The 18,938-nt window shown below is 41.3% G+C and overlaps 2 protein-coding genes across 5 annotated transcripts; both read right to left on the bottom strand.

Annotated features, from left to right (window-relative positions):
- Nucleotides 1–1,190: 1,190 nt before the first annotated feature.
- Nucleotides 1,191–9,553, bottom strand: tmem184ba (transmembrane protein 184ba). 2 transcript variants are annotated; one of them, XM_088285293.1, is made up of 10 exons: nt 9,216–9,553; nt 9,085–9,134; nt 7,106–7,342; nt 6,480–6,645; nt 4,603–4,693; nt 4,318–4,485; nt 3,221–3,390; nt 2,948–3,142; nt 2,735–2,761; nt 1,191–1,808 (listed from the first exon to the last, which is right to left on the bottom strand). In XM_088285293.1, the coding sequence occupies exons 3-10, from the start codon at nt 7,340–7,342 to the stop codon at nt 1,579–1,581; spliced, it is 1,284 nt and encodes a 427-aa protein (XP_088141419.1). In that variant the 5' UTR covers nt 9,085–9,134; nt 9,216–9,553; the 3' UTR covers nt 1,191–1,578. The 2 variants fall into 2 exon arrangements, with proteins under 2 accessions (XP_088141419.1, XP_088141421.1); XM_088285295.1 differs by lacking the exon at nt 2,735–2,761 and having other exon boundaries at nt 9,216–9,552.
- A 571-nt stretch (nt 9,554–10,124) lies between these two features.
- On the bottom strand, nt 10,125–18,602 carry csnk1e (casein kinase 1, epsilon). 3 transcript variants are annotated; one of them, XM_088284468.1, is made up of 11 exons: nt 18,195–18,602; nt 16,326–16,452; nt 16,128–16,238; nt 15,140–15,288; nt 13,850–14,078; nt 13,578–13,748; nt 12,562–12,710; nt 12,279–12,477; nt 12,047–12,192; nt 11,572–11,617; nt 10,125–11,101 (listed from the first exon to the last, which is right to left on the bottom strand). In XM_088284468.1, the coding sequence occupies exons 2-10, from the start codon at nt 16,399–16,401 to the stop codon at nt 11,585–11,587; spliced, it is 1,263 nt and encodes a 420-aa protein (XP_088140594.1). In that variant the 5' UTR covers nt 16,402–16,452; nt 18,195–18,602; the 3' UTR covers nt 10,125–11,101; nt 11,572–11,584. The 3 variants fall into 3 exon arrangements, with proteins under 3 accessions (XP_088140594.1, XP_088140593.1, XP_088140595.1); XM_088284467.1 differs by having other exon boundaries at nt 16,326–16,414; nt 18,195–18,600; XM_088284469.1 differs by lacking the exons at nt 16,128–16,238; nt 16,326–16,452 and having other exon boundaries at nt 18,195–18,599.
- Nucleotides 18,603–18,938: the final 336 nt, after the last annotated feature.

Here is an 18,938-nt window from a genome sequence, read left to right as displayed (position 1 = left end):
CTTATTCACCCAGTCAGCATTAGTCAGTATTTAAAAATAGGTCAGCGTGGCTCCTTTTCTCGTGATGCAGAAAATAAAAATATCACATGATCCATGCGTGTCTCCTACGGGTTTCTACTTCCTGATGATAAACACACAGAAAGTTCGAGGTGTGTCTTGACAGGTGTGCTAAGATAAATAATTGTGTCCTCGACATGACACAAGAACGCGCTTCAAGTGTTCCGCAAGGTAGTTGTGTGTCATTAGTGTCTGTTTATGGGATCTGTATGGTTCCCTCTAGTGTGGATAAGCGGTATTGCACATGACAGGGAGTCCCATTGACGTATTAGCGTTTTTCCACTGAGTCATCTTTTTGTGGAAAATAAGGAGGTCACGCACAAAATTGAACTCGGGCTTTGACACCGGGGTCCAGAAAAAGTCATTTAGTTAGAAATAAGCTATAGTCTGCTTCCTGACCACTGCCCAAGTGCCCTCGCGCAAGATACTGAGTCCATCCCACCACGTCAAGCAGCACGGTTGCGCGTACATACATTTTGGTGCATTTGTGAAAAATCCTTGTGCACTTTCGCCCCGTTGTGACAAAACATTGCACTACGAACTGGTCTTTCTTAATGTAAGCAAAATTATTGGCCAATAGAAAAGGAATATTTTAAAATGCAGGAATTCTGAAAACAAGTAACACAGTAGCTCACAAATCCCTTCACTGATGTCTTAAAACGAGTCTATGTAGTGTGCCATGAAAAAAGTATTTGCCAATGAGTGTTCTTGAATTTCTCAGGAACATTTTTTTCCTTCCCCAGACAATTTTTTTTTTTAGTGAATTCATGATTGAACAAATCCGGAGGTAATCAGGTTTAGATGTGGTTAGTAAAATTAACTCAGCTCCAAAAAATGCGATTAGCCAAAGTGCTTTTTTGACGCAAGCTGAGCTGGACATTTGATGTCGTTTTTCAGACATAAGTAGTGCCTTGCCACCATCCCGTGGCCTCTTGGTGCCCAGGAACTATGTTGAAGTTGAAGAGCTTCATTTAGACACATGCAGTGCTTTGCCTCCATTTTTTGATCATTTAGTGCACGGGAACTATGTTTATGTTAATCTGAGGAGTTTCATTTAGACATAGGTTGAGCTTTGGCTTCATCTAAAGGTAGTTCTAAACCTACAAACACCAATACAAAGGCTCATAAAGCTGTAAGGTTTTTTTTCTTTTCAATTTTATAGTACCTTGTCAATTTATTGTAAACTGAATAAAACATTTTTCCAGGTTGTCATGACAGGTAGCAAATATCCAAAAAGCCCAAAGTCACAACATCATCAGCATAAAATACAGGCAAAACAAACTTGAGTTGTGCTATTAAAAAAAAAAGAATATTTTATCAAAGTCAGCAAACTTAGTAAAAATGAAAAACGACCCAAACAGGCAGGTGTTTTACACCAGACTAGCTTATAGCGTCCAACACAAATGTGGTTTCTTTATACTTCCATTCATGCTTTCATGAAATAGCAAACGAACACTACGCATTCTCACATACGAGGAGCGACCAACCGCTTAAAGGAGGTTGAAGTAGGTTTCCGCGGGTCTAGAATTCATCGTCCGAACTCAGCAGTAGGGTTTTCTCGGTGTCCCCGTGGTTGCCGACAACGCTGACGGCGCGCGAGACGGGCGGCGGCACGCCTTGCTCCAGCGTGGACTGCTGCGTGTACTGCTGGTAGGCCGGCGAGAAGTTGTGGATGGCGTCCTGGACCATGTCGCCCGGGTTCATCGTCTCCTTAAGGCTGCTGGAGATGCTCTTCATCGGGGCGCAGCTGCCTGCAAAAAAAAAAAAAAAGATGGCGCTTGAGTTGGAGAAGGTTTGCTTTACGGTGTTTTACGCGAGGATAGGAGCGAAAATCAAATGGGAGCGGAGAAGGTATGAAATGGAAATTGGCGTTTGTGCTTCTCAAATTATTTTCTGTCACGCACCCAAGGAAGAAGAAAATAATTGCTCGGAGTGCACGTCCGCAAAACATTGTATTAATTTTAACATTGATGAAAAAAATTAAAAAATTTTTTTTTTCCTTTTGAGTAAAAAAGAATAAAACTGTAAAATTTTCAATATTCAACACGTAATTTTGCCACCTTGCTTAATGCTGACATGTAACTTGAAATGTCATTGACAATTTTGCAGGAGTTCAATTATTTAATTGATTTAAAATATCTTACCTTGGTGAAATTTTACCTTAATTTTTTTAAAGTCCGGTGAAATCCTCTGGAATGTATTATTTTGGTTATTAATTTATTAATTAATTGAATGTAATTTAAAAAAAAAAATAAAAATTGGTTTAGTGTAAAATGTTTTGTTTTGCATTCAAATTTGTATTCATTTTATGAAATAATTATAATCAAATTCATATTATGTAAAAAAATATTAATTTTATTTGTTATTAAAATAAACCATCGTACAGATTTATTTTTTCCTCATTTATGAAAAAAAAGTTTAGTGTCAAATGTTTTGTTTTGTATTCATTTGATGAAATAATTATAATTAAATTCATATAATGTAAAAAAATATTAATTTTATTATTGAAATCAACCATTGTACAGATTTATTTTTTCCTCATTTATAAAAAAAATAATAAATAAATAAATTTTAAAAAGTCATGAGTGACTGTCATTTTCACAGCGTCAGTTAATGGTCAGCAGTTAAAACTGACCAAGTGTCTTGAGGGGCAGAAATTGTCAAGAGTGCAACCTACCAAACTCGGCATAGGTGGGAGGCGGTCCTTCAAGACGCGGAAGAGAAGAAAAAGGGAAAATGGAGGTTTGTGTAAGAACACGACAGAAGAGCAAGTCACTGACAACAATGTGAGCAAAAAGGAGGAAAAAGAAAGTCGTAAAAGTCGCGACGAAGAATTGGATTTGAAAAGCGACGCGAGTAAACGCTGCCACATCTGACGTCCTCTCCTCACCTTGCGTACTTTTACTTTTGTCCATGTAGACTCCGTACGTGAAAGCGAAACGCAGGACCAGCGCCGCAAAAAACATCTCGATGCAAATGATGAAGTTCTGGTAACCGGCGGCGACCGTCCCCTCGCCGACCGACACTTCCACTGATTTAATCTGCGGGATGGCGCCGTACTTCTCCATGATGGCCAGAAGCACACCTGAGGAGAAATCCAATCAAGCTCGGAGCAAACGGCATATTTCAAGAAGCGACTAGAATTTTGTCACGGTTGCCGCACCCTGCCAAAAGGAGAGGAAGATGACCGACTTGATCATGATGAACTTGAGCACGGGCCCGTAAGGGCTGAGCAGGTCGCGGGTGGCGAAGTAGAAGAGGAAGAGGGCGTACAGGGACAAGCTGACCGAGATGTTGCAGATGATGGTGACGTAGAGGTAACCGCTGGCGGCACTGCGGAGCGACAAAAAAATAACACACAAATGTCATTTGAGGTTTCGTTTTAACGTGACTTTGGCATTTAAACATAAAAAAACTGACAACATCGCTTGAAATTTTTTTTTTTTTTGCGTTTCTGTACAGTATTTAGTAGATTATCTTCTTGGTAATTCACATTACTGACGTAGTGCCGATTCATTTATTTTCCCGAACACTTTGAATTTTTGGCACTACATTAAATTATTAATGTACAGTCACAATTTGCATTATGGAGGATATTGACACCGTCCAAATTATGAGACCAAACAGGCAAAGAACTCCAAATGAAATATGGAAATGGAACTGATTTAGTTCTACATTGCTTCCCTATCAATGAGGATTACGAGTGTAAAATAATCCAATTGCCATTTCCCCCCCCCCCGTCATCTTTTTTTTGTCATTATTATTTATTTATTTATTTTTAGTAAACACAAGTCATAGTTTCATCTGTATTCCAATAAACCACATTAGATTTATTATCCCAAATTTTTGAGGGGGGGGGGGGGTCTCATCGGTTCAATTAACACAAAAATGCAACCGAACCAGGAAATATGAAAATGATTATTTATTAATGAATGCAAAAGACAATTTAATATAACATCAATTACAACAGTTTACAAAAATATGCTAAATATTTTAATATTTTTATTCTATCATATATATTTTTTTAATTTTTATATTCTTTTATTATTATATTTTAATCTAAATATGTTTTTGCTTTTTTGTTTCATGAAACAATGCTGATGTAAACGCGAGGACTCCACTTCTTAAGCACGTAATTATTTAGTTATTTAATTTTGATGATTAATCAGAAAATACCATGTGTAGATTTGAGTTATTACAAATTTATAATATCGCGAGCCACTTGGTGACTTTAATTCGAGTACCTGTTTATGCACTTACTTGAAGTCTCCATCTTTGTATTTTCCGTACGCCTGCAGAATGACGGTAATGGTGGCCATGAGCGGCTTGACCACGCAGAACTGCAACGTGGCCTGCTTGCAGAAGCGCAGGAAACCGATGGAGTAGGCCTTTCCCTTCAGACAGCACGTGCCGAACATGCAGCTGGACCTGACAGCGACGGGACGAATCGTAAACAAACATGGAACGAGTGGACAAAGCAAAAAGCGAGACAATGGTTTGCAAAGAGCAAACTTCAAAAATATTCATCTGTCATCAAATGCTTACTCGATGGGTTTCCCTCGGATCTCTGCCATGATGGCGCTCTCTCCTCCAAGGTATTCGTAACACAAACTCAGGAAGTTATAGATCACAAACGCTGGGGACAAAAACACATTTGCCGTTCTTATTTTCCTAGTGGCAGAAGCATTAAAACTACTCATCCATGCATGCGGAAAAAAAAAAAAAAAAACTATTTTTGGTCTAGTAAACGGTAAAACACAAAATCCCTCCTGTGCCTAAATCAAAAGAACATTGTTCAAGCTCCGTAAAGTGGAGGCTGTTTTCTTATGGGGCAATAAAAGCAGCCAGTGAGGCGGAGGCGGGGCGGGGGCGAGGGTGGGAAGCCTGGTAGCCAAGACTGGGACACTTTGAACACGAGCAAGCAGGACCAGACTACATTACGATTCAACTTGGAGCTCCTTGACACACACACACACACACACACACACAAGGACATCCTTGGTGGTCACCAAATGCCTCCTGTGGGGACTGGATTACGTCTCCTGTACGCTTTCTCAGCATGGGGACGATGACGAGCAAAGCGGCTCATAAACACCAGCGTGCTAATCCTGTTTTTTTTTCCCCCTCCCCAACTGGGATCGGCCTCCTTTGTGCGCCGCGCAATCATGTCAGGCTGATGATTGTGTAATCGGTCCAACGCAAAAGTGTGAAAATGTGTGCGTGGGTCATTTCAGCTGCCAGCCAATTTGTGTTACATCATCTCTTCAGTTTGCCTTTCAATCAACTTTACGGGCACAAAAACGTGACGTAATCGTATCATTGTCTGATGTCGTCTCCGTGATGACAACTTTGCGTCGCTGACTTAGAAGTTAACCGCATGCTCACCTCCCACCGCCCCCCCCCCCCCCACAACTCGGCGGATGCTTTGTAAGCCTAGCCGGTTGCCATGGCGATACAGTAGGCATGCATACAATGAGAACTTTGCAAGCAAGTCGGGTTGAGGGGGAAACTCATTATCTTGTCCAGTAGCTGAGTGTTGTTGCCGCGCAACAGGCCAGTCATCCTCACTCAGGAGAGCACCAGGTCATAGCTCAGTAGCTTGGTATTTGGAATTGAATGACAAACACAAATATTGGACAAGATATTAACTGATGTCAAGACAATCGTCTGTCTGGGGGGGCCGAATTGCGCACTTTAAACGGATGACCGGACTTGAATCCGAACCGTCACTATCACTAGAGGTGTACAAACATGTTAACAGTTGCGAATAAATTTGCCAGCGACACTATTGCAGCAGACAGATAAAGAGATGCACATCTACAATGCTATCGTGGAGGAACAGAAATACAAGCCGAGGCGGATAACAACAAGTAGACGTGGGGCGAGAGCTCGCCGAGCTTGTCTGTGAATTTTAAACTTTGGATTTGGCATCAGCAGAGCTTTTGAGTAGAAGATAAAGATTAGAGTGTGAATTGAAGCGTGAAAAGGAAAGAAATGCAGACAGGTTGGAAGTCAGCTCACACGTCGACGGGAATATTTACATATTGGGACGAAATAGAGAATGTGTCGCGTTAAGGTAGATTTGCCCAAAATGAGTTTGGCAAAATGTCAACATTTTCCAAATGTTGGGATTCCACGACACAACATTCATCGAACATTTTTGAAACAGGGAAATGAATGGGGGGCCTTTGCTGGATAAAAGCTCTTTGTGGGCGAACTAATCAATTAGCAATGCAAGGACGTATTGTTCCTCTCCAGATTGGATAGCGGCATGTTTCAACTCAACTGGAAAAGTCGCCCACGCCGGCTTGGAAAGCATTTTTTAATCAGTGCACCCGCTCCATCGGCGCTCCCGCGGCGACGCTCTCAAACGTGTATTGTGACGCTGCAACTTTTGCATCCAAAGCCAAGTTTGCGCTTACCTTCGTAGCAATCCCTGACGGTGTCGAAGTACACGTAGTACTGGTCGTTGGTGAAGAAGAGGAGGCTGAGCCAAGAGTCGATGGCGTAGATGGGGACGATGAAGAGGATCCGTACGATGTGCCGTTGCTCACGGGGGGAGCTATAAAAACGCAGGTGCATGTAAATCTGAAAAAAAATAAATAAATAAATAAAGAGGCATGGTACAATAATACATCATTCATACTTCGAAACATGCTTGGCATATTTTGAGAGGCTTTCTTGTTCTCATGTCTCGGTGCATGCTTGTTTGTTCACGCTCCGTTATCACATACACCTGCTGACGGGTGTTGCCGAGCAACCGGCCCTCGTTGCTGGGCCTGTGCATATGTGTTTACCTTTTACAGCACAAGTCAGAAGTCATCGTTGGGGGGGGGGGGGTGCCATGGCCCCCCACGCTAGAAACATTTTATGCCAAAATTTGCATTTAAAATCAAGGTGTAGATAAAAAATAAATAAATAAATAAATTAATTAAAAAATAATAATTAAAAAAATAAATAATCGAAATAATCTCTTGTGACACACCTGATTTTTTGCAGTATGTGAATAGTTGCTGAGAGTCAGTGCTTCAGAGTTTCACTTCCTTACCTGATGACAGGTGAGGATGAGGGCGGTCCAGACGAAGAAGCCGGACACGGCCTGGGCCGTGGGGGTCATGAGGAACGTGGGCTGGTCTTGGCTTAACAAGGGTGCTTCGCGGAGCCAAGAGATGTTGGGCCCACCCGGCGGTGGCGTCGCCGCTAAGTCTGCTGCCGCTTCCGCCAAAGGGGAGTCGGCACCCAGCCTCTCCGACGGGGGCACATCTCGCCTCCACAGCCTCTGCATCTGAAGAAAAAATAAAAAAAATGTAGTTTTAGAGTTGGACTAGAAATGGTGTCACAATAGCCAAGCAGCCTTTTGTGCGAGTCGCAGTCAAGATTTACAAAAAAACAGCAACCCAAAACAGAAGGATCGAAAGTCAATGCGTGTCATGTGGACAAGAATGCGTGACTCACGCAGACAATGGCACCTGTGTTCCATTATATTTATTTAAAAAATAAATCAAATAAAATAAGCCCTTTAGAGGAAACATTCAATTCTTACCTAACAACATACCTCATTTACTGTCCTTTTGTTATCGCTCGGTCGCTTGCGCTGTTGTCAAAAGACAGTAGGGCAAGCAACGCCAACATTGTTCAGCCTTTCATTCATGACACCATAAAGCATGTTATGACTTGTCTGGCCGCAATCTATGACATCATTGTCTCATAAGGAACTGGTATTTTCTTGTCCAATTTGATTGCTGAGGCAGCAGGCCGAAAGTTGCGTTTTTATGGATTTATCACAATCGGTAAAATGAGTCCAACGGGTCAAAGGGTATTCTTAGAGATGAGAAAAGGAGCTCGGGGGTTGTTTGTTTTATTGACACTGACGGAAAGTTGTCATGAGAGAAGAATATGTTGAGGAAACAAGGTCTAAGGTTGAATATAAATGATTAACTCCACAAGTTTGTTTTTTTTGTTTTACTTGCTTTGGTTTAGATCAGAGGATGTCACTCTCCTTTTGTCTCCAGTGGGCTTGTGAAGCCATTTGAGACTCTTGCGGGGCTGTACAAATAAACTTGACTAGATCCTACGACAGACTTTATATGTTATGGCAAAGAGGAGAAATTGAACACAACTGGGCAAATGTGTGTCACTAGAAACGTACAAATTATAAATGTATTTTTTAGGCAGAGCTGATCAGCTTTTTATTAATCCCTTTAATCGGACCATTTTTTTTTTAATCTAACATTATTTTGCTCCCATTAATGCTTACAACAACAATAATATTAAACACAGGCAGAACATTTGCGTAAGAGAGGAATTTCCAAGTGCAAAAAAAATGTATTACTCTGAAAAGAACAATATTGTCCGATTAATCGACCCTCAAGTTAATGGTCAAATAAACCTGATTAAATCAAATTTGGGTACCTGCGGTGTGTGAATCCATCCTCGATAATCAGATTACAGTTTGGTAGACCAACTACAACAAAATGTTTATTTTCTCCCGGAGGAATGCGGCACTGGATCACAAGTCACGTTGGGTAACTAACAAACAACAACAACATCTGGATAAAAAGTACTAGAATTCGGTATCTTAATGAAATAGATGGTGTGACAGATACGACTTTCTATGGAGGATTGAGGGGCTTCTCTCCATGGTTTCTCTGCTTGTGTGTGCACGGCGAGGTCATTTGTACTGCTTTGCAAGGGGTCAGCAGATGCACACATAAAAGAGGAGAAGTGAAGGCATCAGCAGTCACACAAAACATTAGTGAGTTAGGGGTGAGCTCGGGACATCTGCCTGTTTCAATAAAAAGGCAAATAAATCACGCACACGCAGGAATAATCATGTATGTGTGTCATAAGGTCAGGATTGCGTTTGCAACAGATGGAACTGGACATATGGGGTTGGGGGTGCAGGGGGGCTGCTTAATCTTCATAAAGTGAATTAATGTGTGGGGTGACAGCTTATTCCTAAACCCCAACTCCAATAACATGTTATTGAAATTCGAATACGTTTCAAAGCGACAACAAAAGTCTCACCTTTGCAAACAAGTCTTCGTAACAACAACGATTACGTGGTGCGCTCACAGCTGCAATTGAGAAATACGTTTGATTATTAGTCACGTGGGTTATCCGAGTAAACATAATCGCGATTTAAAGGCTTGACTTACCAAAAGAAAAGCATCCAATGCCTCGCGGGGGAAAGTTTATCTGTCGACCAGAAATAGCTCGTAAACGGCCTTAAATCCAGATCAGCGCCGCACCGTCGCTCCCACGGACATCCATGTTGAGCGCTCGCCGACCCGTTAACCTTCGCGTTTTTCTCGCCTACTTTTTCTTCTACATGTTTCGCAATACGAACGCTAGTCGTTCGGAGGCACTCGTGGCCACTTCAACAGCAGCGGTTGTCCGTCAAGTGCTCCAAAAGGCGAGACGGCAAACTTGTCATTCGCTTTGTAGTCCTTCCCTTTCTCTCCCAAGACTTCGGGTCGACTCGGGAAATCAAAGAAGCCGCGCCCACTCAGCGGGATCCAGACAATCCAGCCAATCATGGCCCAGGTAATTTAATAACACGGAAGTAGGTCGTAGAAGGAGGATTTTTTTTTTAAATTATTTTTTATTTAAACCTTGTACACTGCATACACAATTTCAAACATTTCTGGTATGAATTAAAACTTTTAAATAATAAAAAACACATATTTGTACGCTGTCACTAAAAGACAAATGTTAGAAGTTTATTGTGCCTTATTTGGGGTTGGCGTGTCCCGTGTACAATGAGATTCATAAAATCAGGCTGTTCGATTATGTAAAAAAACATTAATCACGATTATTTTAGGAATAATTTAAATCAAGATTATTCGAATGATTTTTTGGGGGGAGAGGGCTAAACAAAAAAATGTTTACCATTAAACAAGTTCCTTTTGTTGTTTCTAATACTCTTTATTTTAAAGTAAAAAAAAAGTTGCAAATGTATACATTTTAGAATAGTTTCCTCCAATAAAAAACAGTGCATTGGAGTTTACTTGCTTTACACGTATAAATTGCCATAGACGTGTTTTAATATTGAAATGATTACAGGCCAAAATGTACATATGTTTTTATTGATTGCAAATTATATACAGATACCAGAGAAACAAAATTGAAGCACAGTAAATAAATCCACAAGACATCATCAGATCTAGACATCAGCCTTTATAAGTTCATTTGTGTTTGACTTTATAGGGATAGCCATCTTCATCTGGTACATTCTGGCAATTGTCATTTACATTTTGCCGAAATACAACATATTGTACACGTAGTACAACGTTAAAACAAAAAAAAAACTGACATGTACAATACATCAGCAAGATCGTTTAACTTACACATCAGAATAAGGAGTCATCATAACATTCACTCAGCAAGGTTCTTTCCTCATTCCGTCTTCACATTGTCTACTTTTAATACCTCATAGCAGAGGAAAATGTACTTGTACTTCTATAATTCATCATTCCTCCATTTTTATATCTTGGACTCAGAGGCAAAGCGAGGTGATGGACTATGATGATAACAGACCGACATTTTATACTATTTCTCAGAAAGGCCTAAGTACACAAATGATACGTCTTACTGCCACGCCGGTTGTTCTATTTTTATATGAAAGACATCAATATGCAGCATATTTAATTTCTTAACATTAGCGTTAGATTGTAGTTTGTTACAGCTGTAAACGGCAGAAACCTGAACGTTTGTGCAATTGGATGTACCATGAGTCTTTTGCGAGTTGAACTGCTGAGTCTATGGGACATGTGATAATTGGTTAATGTCACTTCCCTCCTCCAAACTGCACAAACAATAAAAGGCCAGTACTCTTGAAGTTTTTTTTTTATTCCTTCCTGGCCTACCGGTTTCCATCATTGAAGCGTTACTTCTGCTTCCTCCGGTCACCACACTTCACACGTGGACGCCGCTGGCTTCCTCGTTTGGGCGGCTGAAACGCATCCTTCTTCCTGCTCCTCCATTCACTCATGCTTTCATGTATCATTTACAAAGGCAAGGGCTTGTTGATTCCCTCCAGTCGCTGGATGGTGATGGAGGAAATATTTTAAAAAAGTACAATTTTAGATGTTTTACATTTGTGTCACTGTATGACGATTGCACAATTAGTATATCACATGATTTCTAGTATCTTTTAGATCAGGGGTGGGCAAACATTTTAATTGGCTGGCCACAATGGGTTCTAAAATTTGACAGAGGGGCCGGACCAGGAGCAGATGGATGGAGTCTTTTGGTAACCTCACCTCATTGGATAAAAAAAAATATTTTAAATTTTAAATGAAAGTGAACAAAAACATTACTACAATATATGTCTTCGAAAAAACCACAATATTTAGAAAATAAAACATGAACAAGTTTTTTTCATTTTTGTCAAATTCGGCGGGCCGGATTAAAACGTTTAACGGGCCGCATGTGGCCCCCGGGCCGTAGTTTGCCCACGCCTGTTCTAGATTAACACTAACACAAATGTTTGTGCCTCATGTGTCTTCTTACCTGCAGGAAGAACTCACTTTGCCAAATGTTCAAATGGCACACTGACCTGAGGATTGAGGAGGGATAGGGGGGGGGGGGGTCGAGATATGTAAATGCAATAACATATTAGTTAAAATATCAGAATTAGGCATTCTATCAAAAGTCACAAACAGCGCATCAGCATATTGTCGGTATGCAAACTCGGACTCTGCATACTAAGATTGCTTGCCGGCACAGAGACCACTTCCGAAAATTGGGAAAAGAAAGAATAAAGCAGTCTGCCTGACCGCCACCAGAGTGAACACGTATGACACCATAAGGGACAATAAGTGTAACTGCCCACACATTTTATATATATATATATATATATATATATATATATATATATATATATATATATATATATATATAAATATAATCCAAAATAATAATGATAACGTGGGACTAAGTTTGATTCCTTGTTTGAATCTGATCTGGGTCACATGACTCATCCTACCTGCGATGCAGTGATGCGTGATTGGTCGAGGCGCGTCGAAAGGTCACCGGCGGACACGTTGGCGGGGGCGCCGCGATGCAGCCTCATGGCCACTTTGCGCTCTCGCTCCACCCGTTCTGCTCGGCCCACCTGAGGGGAGCGGTTACCTGTTTGCAAACATCTTCAGTTAATAAAAAAAAGACAATGGGGCAACTTCCCTCCTTCGAGTTGTGACGCTCGTCGCCGTCCTAACCTGACTGCTGGACGCCGCGCGTGACCGCTTTGGACTGAATGACGTCTGGTTCGTTTTTGACTCGGTTGGCCGCTGAAGGTTTGGGTCCAGAAGGCAACGCGCGACCCCCGCTGACTCTTTGACCTTCCCCCGCACGGTCCTCCTCATCTTTTTCCTCCTTACGTTCTTTGTCGCCGTCTTCTGCCGTCCTGCTGGCACCCTGAAACGTAGCATCTTGAAAAAAAACTGTCCAACTTTACGTATGTGATGAACCTCCTTTTTTTAAGGGAATGGTCACACTCACAAATTTGAGCATGCTCCAGTCAAAGACGTAGTCATACGAGAAGCCTTGTCGGTGGAAAAGGTTCCTGAAGAGCTGCCTCAGGTACGAATAGTCCGGCTTGTCGTCGAAGCGAAGCGAGCGACACAAGTTCAGGTAGGTGGAAAACACAGCTGGGAGGTAAGGAGAAATTTGAAACAAGAAGAGATTATCCAAAGGAACTTTTTGGCTTGTCTCTGAGATTCCTGTAATATTTAAAAGAAGACGGCAAGAATCATCCGTCGACCTTTAGTATGCAAAACACAAGCACAGGAACATAATTATGTCCGCGGGCTCCCTCTAGTGGTAATGAATTGACCACTGCAGTTCAGTTGAATTATTTTTTTTTTTAGAATACATGCATACATTAAGTTGCATTTAATGTTTTAAAAAGTTTGTTTTGTAATGTTTATTTAGATGCTGTTTTTATTTAACGTATATGTGTTAATTGACGCTTCATTAACTACAGTTCTCTTTCTTATACTTAAGTGAAGTGTTCATTTATAATGTTAATTGTACTTTTGAGGAATAAAACTTATTTCACAGCAACTTTAATGTTGGTGGTACTTGGATTTGTAATTTTTATTTTTATTTTACATTTTTTAGGTGGTATTTGGTGTGAAAGGTTTCAGAAGCACTGGACCAGCATATTCCTTTTGACTGGTATTTTTGCATTTTATCTGTCACTTTTGTTGCAAATTGGCTGTGAGGTTTTAAAATGGAGCTTCATAACATTTATCAAAATGATTTATTCTTACGATGGAGGAAATGATGCCATCGTATTGAACAGAACGTCCTCTTTATCCCAATAACATCTCCGAATTTTTAGCCATCTTTCACTTTAGCAGCCTTAAAGTGCCGATTCTTTTGAGCATGAAAAAAGAAATGCCGCCTTTAAGTCCAACGGCTTTGACCGGACTGTTATTGCAACTTTACGGTTTAAGCGTAGTAAATCCTTCGCTTATTCAAATCCGGCGTAATCCCTCTTACGCTTTACTCACAGGGGTAGCCCTTGCACAGCACCTCGATCGGAGTGGACATTTTCTTCTCGCTGATGCGTTCATACTTCTGCCTCTTGGTGGCGGCCTTGAGCCCCTGCCATGGCAGCGAGCCCAAGTTGAAGTACATGAGGACGTAGCCCAGCGACTCCAGGTCGTCTCGCCTCGATTGCTCTGCGGAACAAGGCAAGCATGTGGCGTCACATCAAAATTCTTCACTCGTGGCTGATGACTCGACTAAAGCAGAAGAAACCTGCGCAAAAATATCGTCTCACCGATGCCCAGGTGAGTGTTGATGGAGGCGTAACGGGCGGTGCCGGTGAGGTTTTTGTTCTCTCGGTAGGGAATGTGCTGGTGCGTTCGGGCGTCGCGGTATTTTTTCGCCAGGCCAAAGTCGATGATGTAGACGAGGTTGCCCTTCTTGCCGAGCCCCATTAGGAAGTTGTCGGGCTTCACGTCTCTGTGGATGAAGTTCTTCAGGTGGATGTATTCGATCCTGCTGATCTGGTGACGACGCAAGTGGCGTGAGAATGAAGACTCGGTATTTATTCATTTTCAACATTTTTAATTAATTTTTGGATTAGTTTTATTATTAGTTTTAGTTTTTTAACGTGGAGGATTTGAAGAGTGCAAGATAAAAAATAAAAAAAAGTAATATATTGTGTAATAAACTAAACTACAATTCCCAAATGACTGTTTGAACTTCCTTTTTGTGTACTTCCATATACGAATAAAAAAATAAATAAATCAACCTCAAAGGCTCATCTAAAAAATGAATTGACAAAAGATGATAACGAAGGACATTTTCAATATAATGTCATTAGAGTTAAGTTTTAGAAACATGAAATGTAGTGTCAGGCATTTTCTTTAAAAGCACTATTATTTTTAGATTGTCATTTAAAAAAAACAACTGTGCTAAAAAAAAATTGTTTCGACAACACTGATCGGTGTGAACATGAACAATTTTCAACCTGTGTTGATTTGTGGATGTGAAAGTAAAAATCTTCCTTTGTTTTGCTCTTTGGCGAGACGACAAACTGTCATCAAAACAATACCTCTCATCCTTGTTGTTTTTTTGCCCTTGACGGCGGTCATAAATCGTCAATTTGCTGAGCTGCTTAACTTATTTAAGCAAACCATAATTCAGAAGACCAAAGCAGTCGAGTCATTGGGATTGAGACAAAATCCCCCCCCCAAAAAAGTTCAGGCCCACTATTAATAGATGACTGCACAAGAAAATTAAGCTTTTTTTTAATTGTTGAGAATATTGAAGGGCTGAGCCTTGTTTCAATCGCAAAAAAACAAGTTTGGACGGTTTAGATGAGGATTATTCCCAAGTCATTTTCATCGGAATGATCCAGTTAGTTCCAGGCTAAAATTAGCTTCAGCCTTTTTATTTCTTTCTTTTTTTTTTTTTTTTATAAATCAATTTCTGTGCAAGCGTGAGGTCGACTCAGGGGTATCCCATCAGCCACCAGCTTTGATGGAAGACTACAAACTTTACTTAGATCGTAATTAAAGGGAAGATGAACAGAGGGAAATAAAATGAGTTTTTTCAAGCTCACCATTTGATCGGCCAGCAGCAGGACGGTTTTCAAGCTGAACTTGCGGGAGCAGAAGTTGAACAGGTCCTCCAGACTGGGGCCCAGAAGCTCCATGACCATCACGTTGTAATCGCCCTCGGCTCCACACCACTTGATGGACGGGATGCCCACTGCGAGGAGGGAACAAAGCGCTGCGTCAATCCTGTCGTGCGACACCCTGATGCCGATAACGAAAAATATTTTTCTTAGTAAACGTGTAGACCCGTTATTGGCTTTGAGTTGTTCCTCAATCGGGTCGACGGAACCTATCGGAGCTGTCGAGATCAAGTGCGATACCACTTTTTTTTTCAGGCCAATACCAGTCTTTGAGTACTCACCGATACTGAGTACTGATACCGGTTGTATTTTTGAGATATCATATTTCATTTAACACAATTAGAAAAATGTGAACAAAGACTGCCACAGTACAGCGCCAACTATTGCCGAGGAGGACTTACTCAATGTCAGATTTTTTTTTTGTAATTTTGCGTTTAGTATCAAGGCTGGTATCAGCAGCCTCCATGAGTCAAGGATACCTTATAAAGACCAATATTGGCCCGATACCTGGTATCGATACTCGCTCATACCAACTTGGAAGGAGATTCTGGGTACCTGTTAAGTTCTCTTGATAAATGGCGGGCTACATGCATTCAGTCCCAGACCAGGAAACTTCCAACACAATGCTCGACTGTAGGTAAGAGGCACCTGTCTTTCTACGCTTCGCCCTTTTGCTATCGTTAATAAATGTATGTTTGGCTCGTCAGACCAGTAAATACATGTCATCTGTCAGTAAACAGACTTTCTTGTTCCAATTTACTGTGGGGTGAAAACTGAGCGACTCGAGACCAGGTGGCTTGATAGCAAAATTTAACTCAAAAGGGTGTTGATTAGCATCCTTCACTGGATTCTAATCGCAAACTTGATCTATCGTACACCAGTCCAAATCTTGACTCGTCTCGGTGAGCCTCACCTCCTCCCTGCATCATCTTGTAGAATTTGCTCTCAATGTGGAGCTGCGGATGTTTGGTCTTTACGCATTCCAGTTTGATGGCGACTTCCTCTCCTGTGGCGAGGTTGGAACCTAACGAGGATGCAACGAGATCAAAACTGAAACACGGGATTGCGCAATTTAATGACGGAGAATCAAGTAAAGAGGGGAAACTCTCACCGAGGTAAATGTCTCCAAAGGAGCCGCTCCCTATCTTCCTCCCGAGGCGGTACTTGTTTCCCACTCTCAACTCCATGGCTACTGTCTCACTGAAACACACACGCGCGCGCACACACACGCGCGCACACTGTCATTCATCACTGGTGATCAACCGAGAATAAGGACGCGGCACAATCTTAAAAGTCAATGCTAAGAGCCCCCGAGGGTGCTTTACAAATAATACTGCAGAGCAACGACACAATAAAAAGGAAACTTTTATCCTCTTTTTAAAAGCAAGTTTATCCCGTCATTCGGTCTTTTGCGTCCTCACGGGACAATTCTAAACAATAGTTGCATAACACGGAGAGCAGTTACGATGATATTTAAATGAGTCGCCACAAGAGGAAGGCGGGATGGGCATCTTATCTGCGCGACGCTGGCTTATTATCATTTACAGAGTCGAAAAGTATACGAATCTGTTCATTAGGTAAGGTAACGCGATACCACTGAAAGCGTACACTGTCGCTACAAAAAAAAACACGTGTCAGTGGCACGCTGTCGTCAAAATGGCCCAAGAATGACGAGATGACAAGAGTCAGCGTGAAATGTCTTCTAACTTTCTATTACAGCATGCGACATTGAAGTCAACGTGTTATTTATTTTATTATTTTTTTTCAAGCTGACATGAGGCCACGGACGCACTGTCATTCAACACTGATGCTCAAATACTTGCCGGGTTGCTCTGGCTTTACGTGCCGGGGGGCTTTGCGAGCCTCTTGCGACGGGTTTTAGTAATAAAATTGTGCCTTGAGTAAGACAGCCAATATTGTCTTTAAAATGCAGCTTTCTTTCCCGAGGAAATTATGGCCTGTTCCGCTTTTTGAAGAAGCTTTCTAATAGGGCTAAGTATGGTTTAAAATTTCCAAAATCAATTAAATTTTATACACAAGGGCCCGATTGGATTACACTTCCGAATCACTTCGATTGTTTTTCGATTCAATCAATGCAATTAGGACAAACTTCATGCTGTAACTATGTGCATTAGTAAATATATTATTTACATTAAGAATTGAAGCCATTACTTATTTAACATGACCTTATAAAAAAAAAAAAACATCTGCCTTTATGCTTGCTGGCGCAGATTTCACTGCATCCGCCATTTTGTTTTGATATGCTACTTTTGTATTGTGATAAGATCTGAAGTCAGTAAATTTATGGGGAAAAAGACATTATTAAAAGTATCGATATACGGTTTTAGGAATCGATATACGGCTGTGAAAAGGAAAATCGATTTAAATCGATATTTGAAAACCCAGCCATACTTTCTAAACTAATTTCCGCTAGCTTTAAGCTTACTTTTTCTTGTATCGAGATGAGTCAGGTATGGGGGGCTGCATCTGGTTTTCAAAATGAGATTCCTTTCACACACTGGTGATCAATTAAACAATTTTTTGTTAAGTCCCTCGTGTACAGTTCCGGTATCAAATGGCCTGATCGAGGCCTGGTACCGGTCTACAGGCTGGTGATTGGGGATCTCTGCTGTATTGGATCGATAGATTGATGGATGTTATTCTCCTTACTCATCAAGAGACCATGTGTGAAATCTCCTATGACCATCAACATATGAGGAAATTTAAGATCACTGCTGCACTGGACATGTAGTCAGAAGTCATAAATACACACGCACACACACTGCTGCTGCACATTGGCTCAGCCTCTTCTAAACTGCCAGTTACACAACTGGCTAACAATGTGTTGCAGGAAAAAACGCGCACGACAGTAGGATGTGATATTAATGCTGAAAAGAACCCCGGAAATAATCCATAAAGCCGCATTCAGGACATGACACATGACACCCTCCCATGCACAGGAGTACATAGATGAGCTCACCAGTCGTCTGGGCCGATGCTTCGGTCTCACTCGGGGGCCCTGGACAGCGACATCCACTCGCGGCTCATCCTCCAAGCAAGACACGGGACTTCCTCCGAAGATTCACCCGCTGTCACGATGCTGCCGTGTGGAGAGGGAAAGAACGCAGAACTGACACGAGTACACACGCGCACACTTTCCTCCTCCTCGTCGTCGTATTGCACACACACGCACGCACACGCGCGCGCACACACACACGCCCTCCCACTTTACACCAACTGCCAATGATGTCATCGCATGAATGAAGCACCAGGCACACTCAAACAAAAAATATTGAAGTCAATCAAATAACGGCATTAATACGATATGAAGTTATAACGCAGCGCTCGAAACGACGGGTCGTTATGTTGCTTTTATCGTTTTGTTTGTCCTCTGAGGCTCTGAAGGAGAATGTCAACCGAGGTGGGAAAATAGGTCAAACAGCACTACCTAGCGGACAGTAAAGGCGTTGCTAGTGGCCCCACCTGCGTTAGTACGTAAAAAATAAAACATAACTGTAATGATAAATTAAGTTGTACACAAAGGGTAGATTTTCTCACTTTTAAATAAAATAAAATACATAAAGCCTCTTCACACTTGACTGTCTTTTTTTTTAAATTACACCAGCTTAGTAATGAAATTTCCCAATTGGGGCTTTTTTCCAATGAAGGGTCTTTAAATATGTCAATGAGATATTGTTTATATCATGTTATAGCTTTTGGTTCT

Source organism: Idiotropiscis lumnitzeri, chromosome 20 (genome assembly GCF_059441095.1).
Source record: "Idiotropiscis lumnitzeri isolate Australia: NSW breed Sydney's pygmy pipehorse chromosome 20, RoL_Ilum_1.0, whole genome shotgun sequence".
Classification (NCBI taxonomy): domain Eukaryota; kingdom Metazoa; phylum Chordata; class Actinopteri; order Syngnathiformes; family Syngnathidae; genus Idiotropiscis; species Idiotropiscis lumnitzeri.
Note: the sequence above shows the minus strand (reverse complement) of the source record. Positions and strands in the feature narration are given on the sequence as shown.